This window comes from Sciurus vulgaris, assembly GCF_902686455.1.
Source record: "Sciurus vulgaris genome assembly, chromosome: 2".
NCBI lineage: Eukaryota > Metazoa > Chordata > Mammalia > Rodentia > Sciuridae > Sciurus > Sciurus vulgaris.
This window is the reverse complement of record NC_136462.1, coordinates 117,568,208-117,582,985: the sequence shown is the minus strand read 5'-3', so window position 1 is coordinate 117,582,985 and position 14,778 is coordinate 117,568,208. Positions and strand designations below refer to the sequence as shown.

The window sequence follows — 14,778 nt, the reverse complement described above, 5'->3', positions numbered from 1 at the left end:
TCTAGTCAACAGGTGCTTTGTTGGGTGGTGACTGCTCCAGAGATATTAAGTCAATGCACATCTAGGACCTGCAGTTGCCAATCTCCGCTGGGAGCTGTACCCTGGGAGACTACCTGGGTTCCACTTGTGGGACAGGGAAGCCAGTCCTTCATGGTTTCTGTTGCCTGAAGAAACTGCCTTTCCAGGCTTATCACGCTTAGTTCCTGAGTGTATTCACAGTCCCCAAATTTCCGACCTGCTTCAACTGGTCCTGCAAACTGCCAGACTCAAAGTGGATGAAGAGTCAGGATCCCCTTGGCCTCTCTGACTTGTATTCCCTTGGGTAAAATATCTCTAAGCCCGTTTAGCTCTCTTTCTTAGGCACAGCCTAGGTCACATGCAGGTGCCTGGCACAACCATGTAAAGGGCCCATCTCAGATCTCCGGGTTCTCATAAGCTGCTGGCACAGCAAGGTTGCCTCAAGATGGCTCCTGCCTCAGCTTTCCGGGGACAATTGGGAAATATGAGGCATCTTTCATGCACCGTATATTGTGTAGTACAGTCTCTGGATCAACCTAAGGCAGACTGCCCCTCAGATCTCAGGATTTTCTATGCTAAGTCTGTCCTTTGTATTTCTCAGCACTTTCCCTCCTTTTGTGCTAATGCTGCTGCTACTGCTAGTAGCTTGGCTTCAATGCTGTCTTTTTTCTTTTTTTATGTACCCCAAGTTTCTAAGTCTCTAAGGCACTCTAACCATCCAATATTGAGTTTTAGTGAAACCCCTCTTTCACCCACCTGCCACAGAAGTAGTATTCCTGATGCTTGAATCCTGAGTCATGGAGCAATAATAAATATGGCTTTCCTCTAGTCTGCCATCTTGTGGTCCAGACTCATCATTTTCATCCTTTTGTCATCCCCATTGAGGCTTTTTTATTTCTTGTCTTCAACCCCTTACCTCCTTGCTCTTTATCAGACATTGGTTTCTCTACTGTGTTCAAGTTACTATGTGCTTCTAGATCAAATTCACCCAACAATTCAGAGTGTAAGTGCTATAATTTCAGTGTCTCTAACCTCATTTTAGTTCCTCAGAATTTTCCTTTTAACATTTAAATATCTTCTCACTTAGCCACCTCTCAATATCAACAAGACCATGAAAAATGGAGAGACATTCCATATTTCTTAAAGTATGTTATCATCATAACAATGTTAATTCTTCTGAATAATAAATCAATATATTTAAAATAAGATTCTCAACATTTATTTTATATTTAGATTCAATGATTTTTAAAGTTTACATGGAAGAGCAGGTATGTGAGAACTGAAAATTAAAAAGAACTATCCCTATTAATTATTAAAATTTGCTATAAAACAACTATAAAAGAATCTGGTATTGGGATCAAAACAGATGAGTATATTAATAAAATGGAATAGACAGTCCACAAATATATCTACATATGTACATGACTTAACATAAAGATAGTATTATTAAAAAAGAAAAAATATTTAATTAAGAAAGACTACTAGAAAATTGACCAGCTAATTAAAATAAATCAGGTTAGACTCTCATCTAACTACCTATACTATAAAAATAAATTCAGTATATTAAAGGACTTTTAAAAATCTTATTAAAATTTTAGGATAACATATGCAAGATTACTTGAATAAATGCAGAACTGGAAAACCTTAAGTAGAAAAACATTTAAAAAATCAGAAATAGCACTTATGCATATTATTTTATAAATCTAAATACATTTAAATTATAAAGTGTTAGAGCTCTAACTCAGTAAAATTATATTTTGATATTTAAATGGTGTTAAAAATACCTCTAGGGCTATTCAGAGTGGTATATTACATAAATCATCAATCAGAATTTCTATTTTTGTTGCCTTATTTCTTTAACTGAAACAGCTCTTACATGTGGTTTCCCAACTGAGCTAGAGGAAATACATTGATTAATACAAGTTAATCCTATAATTAAAATTTAGAAAGTTTGTCTAAAAATATGGCAGACTCTCACTCCAGAAAATATGGAAAACATTATTTAAATGCCTCCAAAATAATTTCCTTTGGTACATTCTTTGCAAGTGACTAGCTTAAAGAAGTCTTGCTAAAAATCTGAATTGAAAGTCATACTATATTTAGTTTGAAATGTGTTTCAACATTTGGTTAAGGTAACAAAACAAATGGGTTTCATTAAATTAAAACTTAAATATATTTTATCTTTTATTTTTGATTTTACTGTTAAATTATGTATATATATTTAAGTTACATATATATCATAAAGAATATATATGCTATAGGCTTTATGCCCCTCTCATTTACTTGATTCCAATATGCTTTCTTGACAGTAAATTAAATATGTGGAGTCTAAACAACGTAGTTAGAACTGATCATTCTATGACACAAGAAAAGAGGTGTGAAGCCGCTGGAAGAAACAGATCATATGGAACACAGCTGGAGTAAATAATCAGATTTTATGCTGATTTGCTTACTACTGCTTATTAATGAGTAAGGTTTTGTGCTGGCTGCTAGGGATACAACAGTGGTCAAGAAAATCAAGATTTCCTTTTCTTATGAAATTTGTATTGACATCACTGATATGAAACAACTAATTGTCAGCTAGTTATTTAATTGTGGCTAGAGTAAGTACTAAAGAAGGGGAAATGCAGGATACTGAGAGAGAACAGAGATAACTGATCTAATCTCTGAAGTTAGAGAAGGTATTTGGGGAATGTGAGGGTCAAACAAGACAAGGATGGGGAAGTAGGGCAAGGAATTGGTATCTGGGCAGCAGAAGACTGTTCCTATAAGAAAGGTTCTAAGGCAGGAAATAAATGAACTAAGAGGAAGTCGGTGGGGTTGCAGCCCCAGAAGGTGGTGATGGTGAGGGATGGCACAGGTGAGGTGGCCAGAGTGCCTCATAGGATGTATTAAATAATCTAGATTTTTTTCCTATGAAAAATAGGAAACCACCAAAGGGTTTCTTTTTTTTTTTTTTAAATTTAAATCAGGGAAATCTTAGAGTCAGATTTATATTTTTAATCTTTCCATCTTATTAATTTATTTCCCCTTTCAGTAAGTTTTCTTATGAAAACTACTCTTTCAGAATAATTACATGTGAAAAGTTTTCCCATCTCCACTCCAAATTCAATTCTCTAAAGATACAAGTATCTTGAAGAATACCACTGCATACCCTGTTTCCTCTGGAAATGCAGAGATGGTACTTCCGTCACTCTGACAAGGGTCCTGAGGAGGAGAATCAGAATCTTTTCTATCTGGGTTTGTAGAGATATTGGCCACTCGTTGTTGCAAGTCCCACTTTCGAGCTACGTTGTTAATTGTTAACCTTTTCTTCTCCTATAAAAAAGTTAATTGTAACAAGAATTATATAGTATAAACTTTTGAAAGAGAATCCAAGGAGTATATTGTTGTACCTTCTTAAAACTCTTTTGAAAAAACTTCCTTACACACAGCTACCCAATACACATTCTAAAACAAAGTTCAAGAGGCCTATCTTTATCTTGTATATGCAAATATATCAATAATAGTCTATCATCCTAAAGAAAAAAATATACAAAATATAATTAGTACTTAGGAACTTAATTTATTAAAAATAAACATAACCACTGGATAGCGAAAATATACTACCTGAAATTTTAATTTGACAGAAATTTATATGCCTCTGTCTTTAAACATAGCAAGGAAAACTAATAAACATTTAGATTTTCCTACCCAATAATTAGGACAAATATGATGGAATAATCTTTGCAGGAGCAGGGGGATCAACCAGCATTTGAAGTTTCATAGTATAAACTGTTATGTCAGAGAAATAAAAAAAAAAAATACTGTTTGAACTACTAAAAGAAATTATGGTTGGCGTAGTGGTGCATGCCTGTAATCCCAGCGACTCTGGAGCCTGAAGCAGGAGGATCATGAGTTCAAAGCCAGCTGTGGCAACTTAGCAAGGCACTAAGCAACTCAGTGAGACCCTGTTTCTAAATAAAATACAAAAAAAGAGCTGGAGATGTGGCTCAGTGGTTAAGCACTCCTGGGTTCAATTCCCAGTACCAAAAAAGAGAAAAAAGAAAAGAACAGAAAAGAAATCATGCTAGGCTGAAATTCTGCTAGATATCTAGAATCATTCTAGAAGAAAAGGAAAGAAATTAATCCATCATATGCAATGGATGCTTTACAGTAGTGGTTCTTAAACTTTAGAGTGCCTGAAATCACCTAAAGGGCTTTAAAATCAGACTGCTGAATCTCACCCTATTCTGATTAAGTGTCTTTGGACTAGGACCTATGAGTCTGAAGTCTAACATGCTTCCACTTCATGCTAGTATTACTAGTTCACAGACCTCACTTTGAGAACTACTGACTTAAGACATTAGAGGTCAATTTTCTTACAGAAACCCTATTGAGAAAAGCAGATCTAAGTTACTGAAGGAAATTATACTAGATTATAATGTTTAAATCCCATTTATGGATAAAAAGTATTAGTGCCAGTTAATTTTTCACTACCAAATGTTATCATTTTAAAATGGTTTATCAATTCGATCAGGATGCCAAAAATGGGTATTTTCTCTTTCTTCTTTCCTATGAATATAATCTTCCAATGAAAAAATCAGCTGAGTATGATATTCATTGCTCTTATTTGTCTGTTAGGAAGAGTCTCTGTCCATCTCCTCAGAGCCTATATACATGTAGAATAATTATTTTTAGTTGTGCCTCTCTTTTCTGTATTTCTTTAAGATTCTAGCATGTGTGTGTGTGGCATTGGGTAGGAATGAAAAGTGATGTGACTTGCTTAATTAAATGAAACTTTTTAAACTTTGTTTCTCTATTTAAAATGTTTTGAGGCCTGGGGTTTTTTTCCCTATTATTTGGTCTTTCAAATTTGTATAGTTAAGTGGGTAACATTTATTATGTGTATAATTTGGAGTTGTCTTGATATTTTATAAATGTCCTCCTTATGTAATATAAGTAGGATTCTGCTATTTTACTGTAAAAACATTATCTCCCTAATCTGTAATAAAAAGGCATCTTACCTCAAGGAATTTTACTTCTGTTATTTACCGATGACTATGCCAAGTCAATTCTTAATCTAAGCAATGCTGTTATTTTTACTCAGTGCCAAGGTCACAGGATCCATGAATTTGGCTTTCTGGCTGACACGGTTGGCAGAGAATAATATACTTACTGAGGTTTAGATAACAGGGCTTAGAAAAAAGGCACTGAAATAACTTTACACTATAGGGTATGTTAACAAATTTGTAACAAGACAGTCTTTGAAAGTGCAAACATTTTCTTATACCCATAACAAAGTTAAGCTTCCTTTACTTGGGTTATTAAAATCAAATCAATACCAGGTAGACTAAGAGAATGGATAATTTTATTGGGGACAGGAAAAAGGAGTGTAAGACAGGATTGTATCCTGAGGTCAGGTGGGGATCACTGGCTGGCCAGGAGGCCACAAGAGGGCTCTAGATATCTACAGAGCAAGGGAAAAAAAAAAAGCCAAAGAAAAGTGGATTATGTTATAGATTCTCCATGGCAAAAGAAGGTACCCAATGCACAGTTTATTCTCAAAGATCATTTAAATATTTGGCATATCAGCTATAATTATGTTTGGAATTGCTAGATTGTTGTCAATTGCCATGTCTATGTTAAAGTGACTTAGATGATGCAAAATTTCAACTTCTTCCATTTGAGTCTATTTACAGTCCAGGCAAGACCACACTGGTATATGCCATAAATACCACTTCTCTTCATTCCCAAGGATGCAAGAAAAATAGAAGAGGAACAAGGTAGAAGATGCAGATTTATTAAATCTTGCCCTTCTTTCTACTCAGCCCATCCCATTTTCTTAATGATTAATATGTAGTACTACATGAAAATAATCCTCAGAAAAGGCTAAATATCTGTCATGATTCCAGCTCTGAATGAGGGCTTGAATCCAGATCTACTGGTTCCTCACGCTTCTCTTCTTATTAAAAGTAAAAGAGCTAACTAAGTAGAATTAAAGAGTTCTACTTAGTGACTTTTAAGGAAAACATTAGCTGTTTTCCAACATTTTCATAAAAATGTTCCAAATATTCTTTTAAATGTTTGCTAAATATTTAATGGTACATTTCCCCACATGCTGATGCCAAGAAGCAACTGAATTGGGTATATAATAATTTTTTTCAGTTGAAAGGTGAAGTCAAGTATGATTTGGTGCTATAGGCAATTCTACTTAAACTGGAAGGAAGCCTTATAGATAAATAATTAACAGAATTTCTTTGTTCATTCTTCCTTTCCATACTCTAGAGCTCATACTAGAGTGTTCTGTAAGTCTAAGATCTTTATTTTCTGAACACATGTATGCACGTATGTTTTTTCATTCTTTCATTTATTTACTTGTTCATTTATGTATCTGGCAGAAGCAACTGCATGATAGGGAATACTATTTTTTTAAATGAACATGTAACGGTAAATCTCACTCCTATAGATTTTTAAAAATACTACCTATGGTTTTATTTCCTGTAAACCAGGGTATTTGGGGCCAGCTCTTGGGGATATTTCAATATAGGAAAGAATAAAGTTCTGTTGGCTGAATCAGTAAAAAGGCAGAGATATCAGAAGAGGGCTTAGGCAAATCTAATTAATGGTATAAGGGGTAACAAAAATTTGGAAGGACTCAGAAGGTTAAAGATAATAACAGGTGAGGAAATTAGAGCACATTTAATTATAGTAAACTCTGGTTCCTCTATTTTTGATCTTGTAATCCTGGGTTGAGAGGGTTTGGGAACAACTTTTGTTGTTAATACAGAAATCATTTTCAGAGTAAAACACAGATTTCAAGTGTACAGTTTGATCATTTTTGACAAATGCATGTACTTGTTTAATTCATATCCCTATGAAGATAAAGAACACTTCAATCATCCAAGAGAATTCTCTGTTTTGCTAACCCTACTTCATAGAACTATATGTACCTCCTAGTAATTTTTGGCATTCTGAACATCATTTTAATTTTAAAGAGAAAAATACCTAACCAGGATAAGAATGAAAACTGGTAATCAGGGTGATAGCCTTAGTTTTAGAACATAGTCCAGGCAAATCCTGTCTTTATAAAACTTAATATAGAATTTTTTACAGAAAACATTTTATTTAAGGAAAATATATTCAATAAGCTCGCTCACTTAAAGCAGTTTTAAAACAAATTTTCATTCCTAAATTCCTCAAAATCTTTACCACTTCTGTGGTAAAGGAACAAACTGAGAAAATTTTAAATTTAAACATCTATAAATTGGGGATTGCAATTTCTTGGCAACTTACTGAGGCCCTAGGCAACCCACCAAGACGCTGTCTCAAAACAAAAAAGTAAAAAAGGGATGTGATGCAGTGGTTAAGTGCTTCTGGGTTCAATTCCTGGTACAAAAAAATAAAGCAAAAAAAAAAAAAAATCACTCAAAACAAAACATGTAGCAGAACTCCTCAAAAATAACAGTAAAGCCATGTGTGGTGGCACATGTCTGTAATCCCAGAGACTCAGGAGGCTGAGGCAAGAAGATTGCAAATTCAAGGCCAGCCTCAGCTTAGCGAGGTCCTAAGCAACTTAGAGAGATCCTGCCTCAAAAAAATAAAAAGGGCTGGGATGTGGCTCAGTGGTAAAGTGCCTCTAGATTAAATCCCTAGTACCAAAAAAGAAAAGAAAAACCACAACAAATATATATATGTATATATATACATACATGTGTCAGTTAAAAAAATGCATAGGTATATCAGTAAAGATGACAGTATTATAGTGCCATTCAAGTTGAAATTGCACATGCCAGAGGATGGACGCACATGGTGATGCACTGGTTTAAAACAAATGCTGTAACCTCTATTATATTTATTTTTCATCTTTCAAAAATTTCCAGCTCTTGCATTTGTTTTATAATGTATATTGTAATTACTAAGTGCAGGTTTATTTATAGATAGTAACTTATAAAAGTTCTAGGAGTGTTTGTTTACAAAAATTATACTACTGAGAATAATGCATAATTTAAAGTTTAGAAACCAATCTTCCAATAGATAAGCTAGCTAGTTCAGTGTATGTGCATGTGTGCACGCACAAGGACTCAGGCAGCAGAGAAAATACCTTAAGCAAAGATTGTTTATGACTTTCCCGCTTCTTCTCTTCCTCTTTTTTGGCTACTACAGATGCCATACGCCTTTCTTCTTCCTAAAAAAGAAAAAAAAAAAAAAAAAAAGTTTTGCAAAAATACGATGAAATATTTAACCAGTTTTTAATGTTGAATATTTTTGGTCCTCAAAGTCTGATTTTTCTCCTTAAGGGATACACTGCTTGCTAACAGAAAATAGGTCCTCAAAGAAAAAGTTAGTATGTTTTTCTTTAGTTTCTTCTTCCTTCCTAATCCTTAAAAAAAAAAAAAAATGCATTCTTAACTCTACTCCAAACTCTACAGGTAAGATGAACCTAGGTAATTAATATAAACAAAGAAAAAAGAGTAGAAGAAAGGAGGCGTCTTTTGTGTATTTCTCTTTTTATAATTTTTCTTTGAAATTTTGTCAATCATACCTCAGTAAAGTTGGAAAAAATAAAGATTATGAAATCTATTACAATTCAGTTCACAAAATTAAAAAAAAAATCAGTCATAATTCCAATACTCTCACAATTTCTATGTATAGGTTTGAATATTTTACAATGAGTACATTTTGTAAAGTAGTAACCTGTTGATACAGATTGTACCTTTTCCCCCTGAAGAATGTCAAATTTTAATAAGTTATAATAATTTAACTTTTTACTTTTCATTACCATAAGATTTATAGGTAGTAAAAAGATGTTGTAATTTGAGAAAACAATTTCTTCCTTCAAGATAAGCTTGAAAATACCTCAGAAAAACTATAAAAAGTAACTTGGTACAACTAAATAACTAAGCAGTACTCTCATAAATGAAATTAATTCAATGGTGAGGGTATTCAACATTAGATTACACATAGTTGAAGAGAGAATCAGTCAACTGCAAAAAAATTAGGGGAAAATTTCCTATATGCTTTCATAGTACCTGGTACCTCCATCAAAGCACTTAATCTGCTACATTTTAATTATTGATAGCACCATTCTTTCTGCCTCCTGCCCCATATGGTAAGCTCTATGAATATATCAGACTTAAATATACATTAAAGGAATGAACTATACATCTTCACATGTCAGTTCAAGAATTTCCTAAATCTATAACTGATAATCATATGGTATACAATTTCTAGGAATTTTAGTTATGTTTGTATATTGACTTCCATAAATGTAGTAATAATTTACATTTCCTACTAGAAGTGAACATTTGATTAAAACCTGATGGACAGTCAGAACTAAAGGCATTAGCACAAAAAGATATCAAATATTCCTGTATATTCCCAAGTTCAGGTCACACTGTGAGATAGTACTTTCTGCCCCCTAGAAGATAAGTATGGCCATATGACTCACTTTGGCCAATGTCATATCAACAAAAGTAACATGTATTTACTTCTAGATGGAAGTTTTCAAAGACAAGTATGATGCAGCTGTTTTCTCTCTCGCCTCTACTGTAGTAAATAAAAGAAAGCTCTAGATGGGGGGTACTTGGAAAGTCTGAGCCCTCCAATGACAAAAACTAAAAACAAGGATCCCAGGCTACATACCATGGACAGATAGATTATTTTGAGCCTGAAATAAACTTGTTGATTTAGCCCACTGCAGTTAGAGAAGTTGATACCAAAGCAAAATCTAGCCTGTCCTTACCAAGACATATGTTATATTGGAATTAAGGAAGGTCAAAGCAGCTATGAAAATATATTCTACAAGGTGAGCCATTATACTTGTTCCTGACTTAAGGTAAAGACTGAAGATAAAGAAATATACTTAAAAAATACACAAAATATACAAACATAAATTATCACAGAGTTAAAAAAGAAAACTAGAAAAGCATTCACTAGAAGATTCTAATTTCAGAAATGAGGAAACTATGCTCTAAGAAGTTAGTAACTCATATGAGGTCACACAGTTAGTGACAACATGAGGATCAGAACCAGAAGCCATGTCTTGCTATGAAAATTGTAGTGTATTTTTATAATAAAGATATATTTAAGTTTTTAAAAATTAATTTTAGAGAGATGAAAAAAGTGAGATCAGAATTCATTAGAAATCCACCATATGATTTAGTTGTTGTAAAGGGAATAGAAATTCAATGTGAGTTTTGACAAATTTCAAGTGCTTTTTCTCAAAATGGAAGATAATTCTTAGTCCTTTAAAAAGCTAAATAGAGGTAATGAGGAGAAATAAACTAAATAAAAAATTCAGGCTGGGTGCGGTGGGACACATCCATAAACGCAAGGGGAGGGGCCCAGGAGGCTGAGGCAGGAGGATCATGAGTTCAAAGCCAGCCTCAGCAAAAGCGAGGTGCTATGCAACTCAGTGAGACCCTGTCTCTAAATGAAATACAAAATAGGGTTAGGGATGTGGCTCAGTGGTAGAGTGCCCCTGAGTTTAATCCCCAGTACCAAAAAAAAAAAAAAAAAAAAAAAAAAAAAATAAGAACACTGATTCTTAGCATCACAAAATAGCCGGTTTAATGATCATATCAAATTCTTTTATACAATAAATACTGATTTGGTACCAACAGAGTATAGCCTATTTCAGAACAAACTTGAAAGAGCAAAAAATATACTGATGTTCAATGTTGAATCATCTATAAAATGTGAACCAGAAACAGATTGGTTATTCAAAGAGCCAATTTCAAGCAGTACTGGAAACTGTATGGATCACGTACTACACATACTTAAGCGATGATTTCATCAGATTTTCACAAAGAATTTCAACTTCTATTAAAGGCAGTAGAGTTTTAAAAGGAAATCTAAATTTTGGAAAACTGGGTTTTTACCAATCAATTTAAATATTGAGTGTTTTAAGGAATTTTTACATCTGATGGCTGTATTTCAGCTCAAATAATTATAGAATAACTAAATTTAGAAACAAAAATAAACCTTTACTTATGAAATAAACTATAAATCTGTTTGTAAGACAGGAAAAAAACCCTGTAAAATTCTGGCACCTTCATGATAATAGTCCAGTCCCAATGTCTGGGACAAAAGCCATATCCTTTATGTAGCAAAAGAAAGGGAGAAGATCAGGACCAAAAAAAAAAAAAAAAAAAAAAAAACTACATCTACATTTTTCCTCACTTTAGTTTGACTATGAAAACCAATATAGAAATAATTTTAAGTTAATTAAGTAGTGCAGTGATTTAATAGGTGTTTGATAACCTAGATTATACTTTGCTAGCAGATTATTACAGCTCTAAAACGATGTATATATTATGAGAAGTTTTGCTCCAAAATAAATAGTAGTCCTAATATAGGCAGCAATTTATTCTGTGGAATTTTTAAAAGTACGAGCAATGCATTTTTTAACCACATACTCTAGAAACATCCATTGTTTTCCTTGAATGTGCAAAAAATTGAAACATTTTAAAATCAAGTTTTTTTGTTCTAGAAGAGATAGAACTTATTTTTCTTTCACCCAATCTCTTTTAACAGAGAAAACTAATTTTTCCAGTGTCATAGGTAGTGTTAAATAAAGATTAGAAGCCATGCACCTGATGTTTACCGGGAGGCGAATTAGCCATTAAAAACTAACAGCTGAGGGTCAGGGGTTGAAAACACAATAGGTTATGCTGCTGTAACAACTTCTAAGGTGACACTGAATTATAATAAGAAAAGATTATTTTTTGAACATGCAAATCTACTGCAAATGTCTTCAATGTAGTCGTTAAATGTTCTTGGGTGCTATTATCAATAGCATCTTCAACTCAATATATATTTCCATAATGACCACTACAGAGGAAGAAAGCACAGAGAATCATGCATTGGCTTTTAAATACTTCTGCCTGAAAATGAGATACAGTACTTCTACTCACATTTTATTGGCCAAAGCAAGTTACATGGCAACACAAAACTTCAGAAGGGAGGAGAAATGCCATATTTCCACGTCAAAAAGGAGAGGAGAACCAAATCATCATGTGTTAGTAATGTCTACCAAAAGAAGAAACCTACTTTTGTCTGGAATGAGTTATTTCATTTTTTTGAAGGGGCAAACTGTAAACATGTTTTTATTATGTCAACTAAATGTGGATTTAAGGTAGAAACTTTGAAATTTTGAGAATTGTGAGAATTGTGCCTGCATTCCCAAAGTGCTGCCTTAGAAATAAAAGGAAGAAAATTCTACTTCTCAGAATTTTTTTATATGGTGGCCCTTGTTCTAGTTCCTCAAAATGTCTTCTTTGTTTCTCTCTCTTCTCTCTCCTCTCCTCTCTTCTCCTCTCCTCTCCTCTCCTCTCCACCCCTCCCCTCTCCCTCTCCCTCTCCCTCTCTCTCACCCTCTCCCTCTCTCTCTCTCCCTCTCTCTCTCTCCCTCTCCCTCTCCCTCTCTCTCTCTCCCTCTCCCTCTCCCTCTCTTTCTCTCTCTCTCTCTCTCTCTCTCTCTCTCTGTCCCCCCTACCCACCCCATAGTTGTGAAAGTAGTTAAAGGCCACAGCATTAGCTCCCTTATATCTTCTCCTTTGTTAACTAATCAAACCAGCTTCCCTGGAAATGCTCAAATTGTTGTTCTCCTCTAAAACTAATAATAATTCAGGAGTAATCTGATTATTGAAGAAAAAAATGGGATGACTGTCTTCATTTCCCAATGTCTTTATTTCTATAAATGAATATTATTTTAAGTAACATTAACTTAACAATCACTTCTTGGAATTAATTCAGGTTGAGCTTATCAATTCCAATGCATTGTTTTCACACAACTGCTAAGTCTCATCCTCCACAACCCTGCATTTGTGCTGCAAATTGTTTTGTCAGATTGTCATTATGACAATATTTTCAATTTATCTGTTTTTTCTTAAATTTTGTTAAATTCTACTTTTCTAGATGAGGGGTCAACAAACTTTTTCTGTAAAGGACCTGATAGTAAATAGTTTAGGTTTTCTGGGCTATATAAGATTTCTATTTTATATTCTTCTCTGTTCTTCCATTTTTAACAAAGTATGTTTTAAAACTATAAAAAAAATTCTTAGCTTATAGCTAAACAACAGCAGGATGCAGAATAGATTTGCCTGCAGGCTATAATTTGCCGAGCCCTGTCCTAGACTAATGGGTTACTTTTGGATTCTGATTTAATCAATCAATATATAAGGATCTCTTGACTTCTTCTGTTAGTTTCTGTCATTTACACACTCTACCAGAGTAACATTAGAATTTTCTCATTTAGACCTTAACAAAAATGTTGAATAGAACAGGCAAGAAGAAAACCCCTCGTGGCACATCAGTACAGATTCTCTAAAGGATGGCATCAATTCATTCCTTCATGTTTTGTAGATACATGGGAATCAAAAAATCCACTTAACCATGTTATTACACAGCTTATTCAAAATGATGTCAAAAAAGACTTTTCCAAATGCTTTGCTTAAATACCAAAACACAATCAGAGACACTTCTCTGAAAGGGTCTATTAATAATTACCCTTATTTTTTCATCACACATTTATATATGCATTATAATGTACCCCATAAATGTGTCCAGATACTACATCAATTTAAAAAATTTTTAATGTCTAAAATAGGAACCTAATTTTGTTTTGTATGGATTGCTTTTAGTGAACTAATGCTGCCTCCTAGTGATCAATTCCTTAAGTACTCAAAACCATCTTTTAATAATTCAGTTTATATTTCTTTCATAATATTAGGTTGATTGTCATAATTTGGAGAATTTATATTCTTTTCTTTTCTTTAAAAAACAAATGAGTTCACCTTAATCCTCAGCTACTCTATTATTCTACACCATATCCCAGAGATGACCTCCAATGGTCTAGCAATTTATTCAGTTCTCTAGATCAAGGATTAACAAATTCTAGTTCACCGGTCAAATTCATCCTGCTAATTGTTTTTGTAAATAACACTTTATTTGAATAAAGTCATACTCGTTAAGTTATATGTTGTTCACTCCTTTTACACTGCAATGCGAACGCTGGGTACTTTCAACAGAGACTGTATTAGCTCACAAAGCCTAAAATATTTACCTTCAAGTCCTTTATAGGTGAAGTTTGCCAATCCCTGCTCTAGATGAGCCTGGATTCAAACTTATTTATTCACCTATCCTAGGCTTCACTTTTATCTTATTAATCTTTATTCTGTTCTTACTAGACAAACTCCCCTTCTTCCTAGAAGAAATAACAAAAGAAAGATAGGAGCTGAAGCCAGCAATAGATAATATCATCTTATTTCTTGTTATTCCTGTGCATCAGATGCCTAGAATCTCTTACTCAAATCTCTTGCTTCTCATCACCCAGTCCATCCTCCCAAATTCATCCTTTAGGCTGCTATCCAGCAGGACAGTATTTTATAAAGGCAAACGATTTTACCTACCTTAAATTCTTTAAGGGGATCCTCCTATTATGTCCAAGACAAAAAATATAAACTCTGCATTACGACATAAAATGCCCTATACCTTGCCTGTAGAGGGACTGTCTCCCACTATTCTCCTCCATGTATACTCAGTTCTTAGCCATGTTGACTGATATCAGCTGCTATGTTCTTTCAGCACCCTTTGCATTTTGCACACCTTTATTCTCCATAGATATATCCTCATTCCTTGTTATTCTTCAAGTTTTAAGTCAAATATATTCTCCTTCGGAACTTTTCCTGTATCTCTGGCAGACTCAGGAGTTGCTTTGCTCTTCAATATCATTTTTGCCTAGGGTGTCCATGCATGTATACATATGAGAGTGTGTAT

General features: G+C 33.8%; 1 protein-coding gene across 4 annotated transcripts in view; it reads right to left on the bottom strand.

The window, feature by feature from the left end:
- LRRC49 (leucine rich repeat containing 49) overlaps nucleotides 1-14,778 on the bottom strand; it is a 183,542-nt gene that overhangs the window by 56,654 nt on the left and 112,110 nt on the right. For all 4 annotated transcript variants that reach the window (XM_079122654.1, XM_079122652.1, XM_079122655.1 and 1 more), the window contains 2 exons: nucleotides 8,102-8,185; nucleotides 3,173-3,336 (listed from right to left, as the gene is read on the bottom strand). In XM_079122654.1, coding sequence (XP_078978780.1) covers nucleotides 3,173-3,336; nucleotides 8,102-8,185 — 248 coding nt within the window. The remainder of the gene's footprint in view (nucleotides 1-3,172; nucleotides 3,337-8,101; nucleotides 8,186-14,778) is intronic.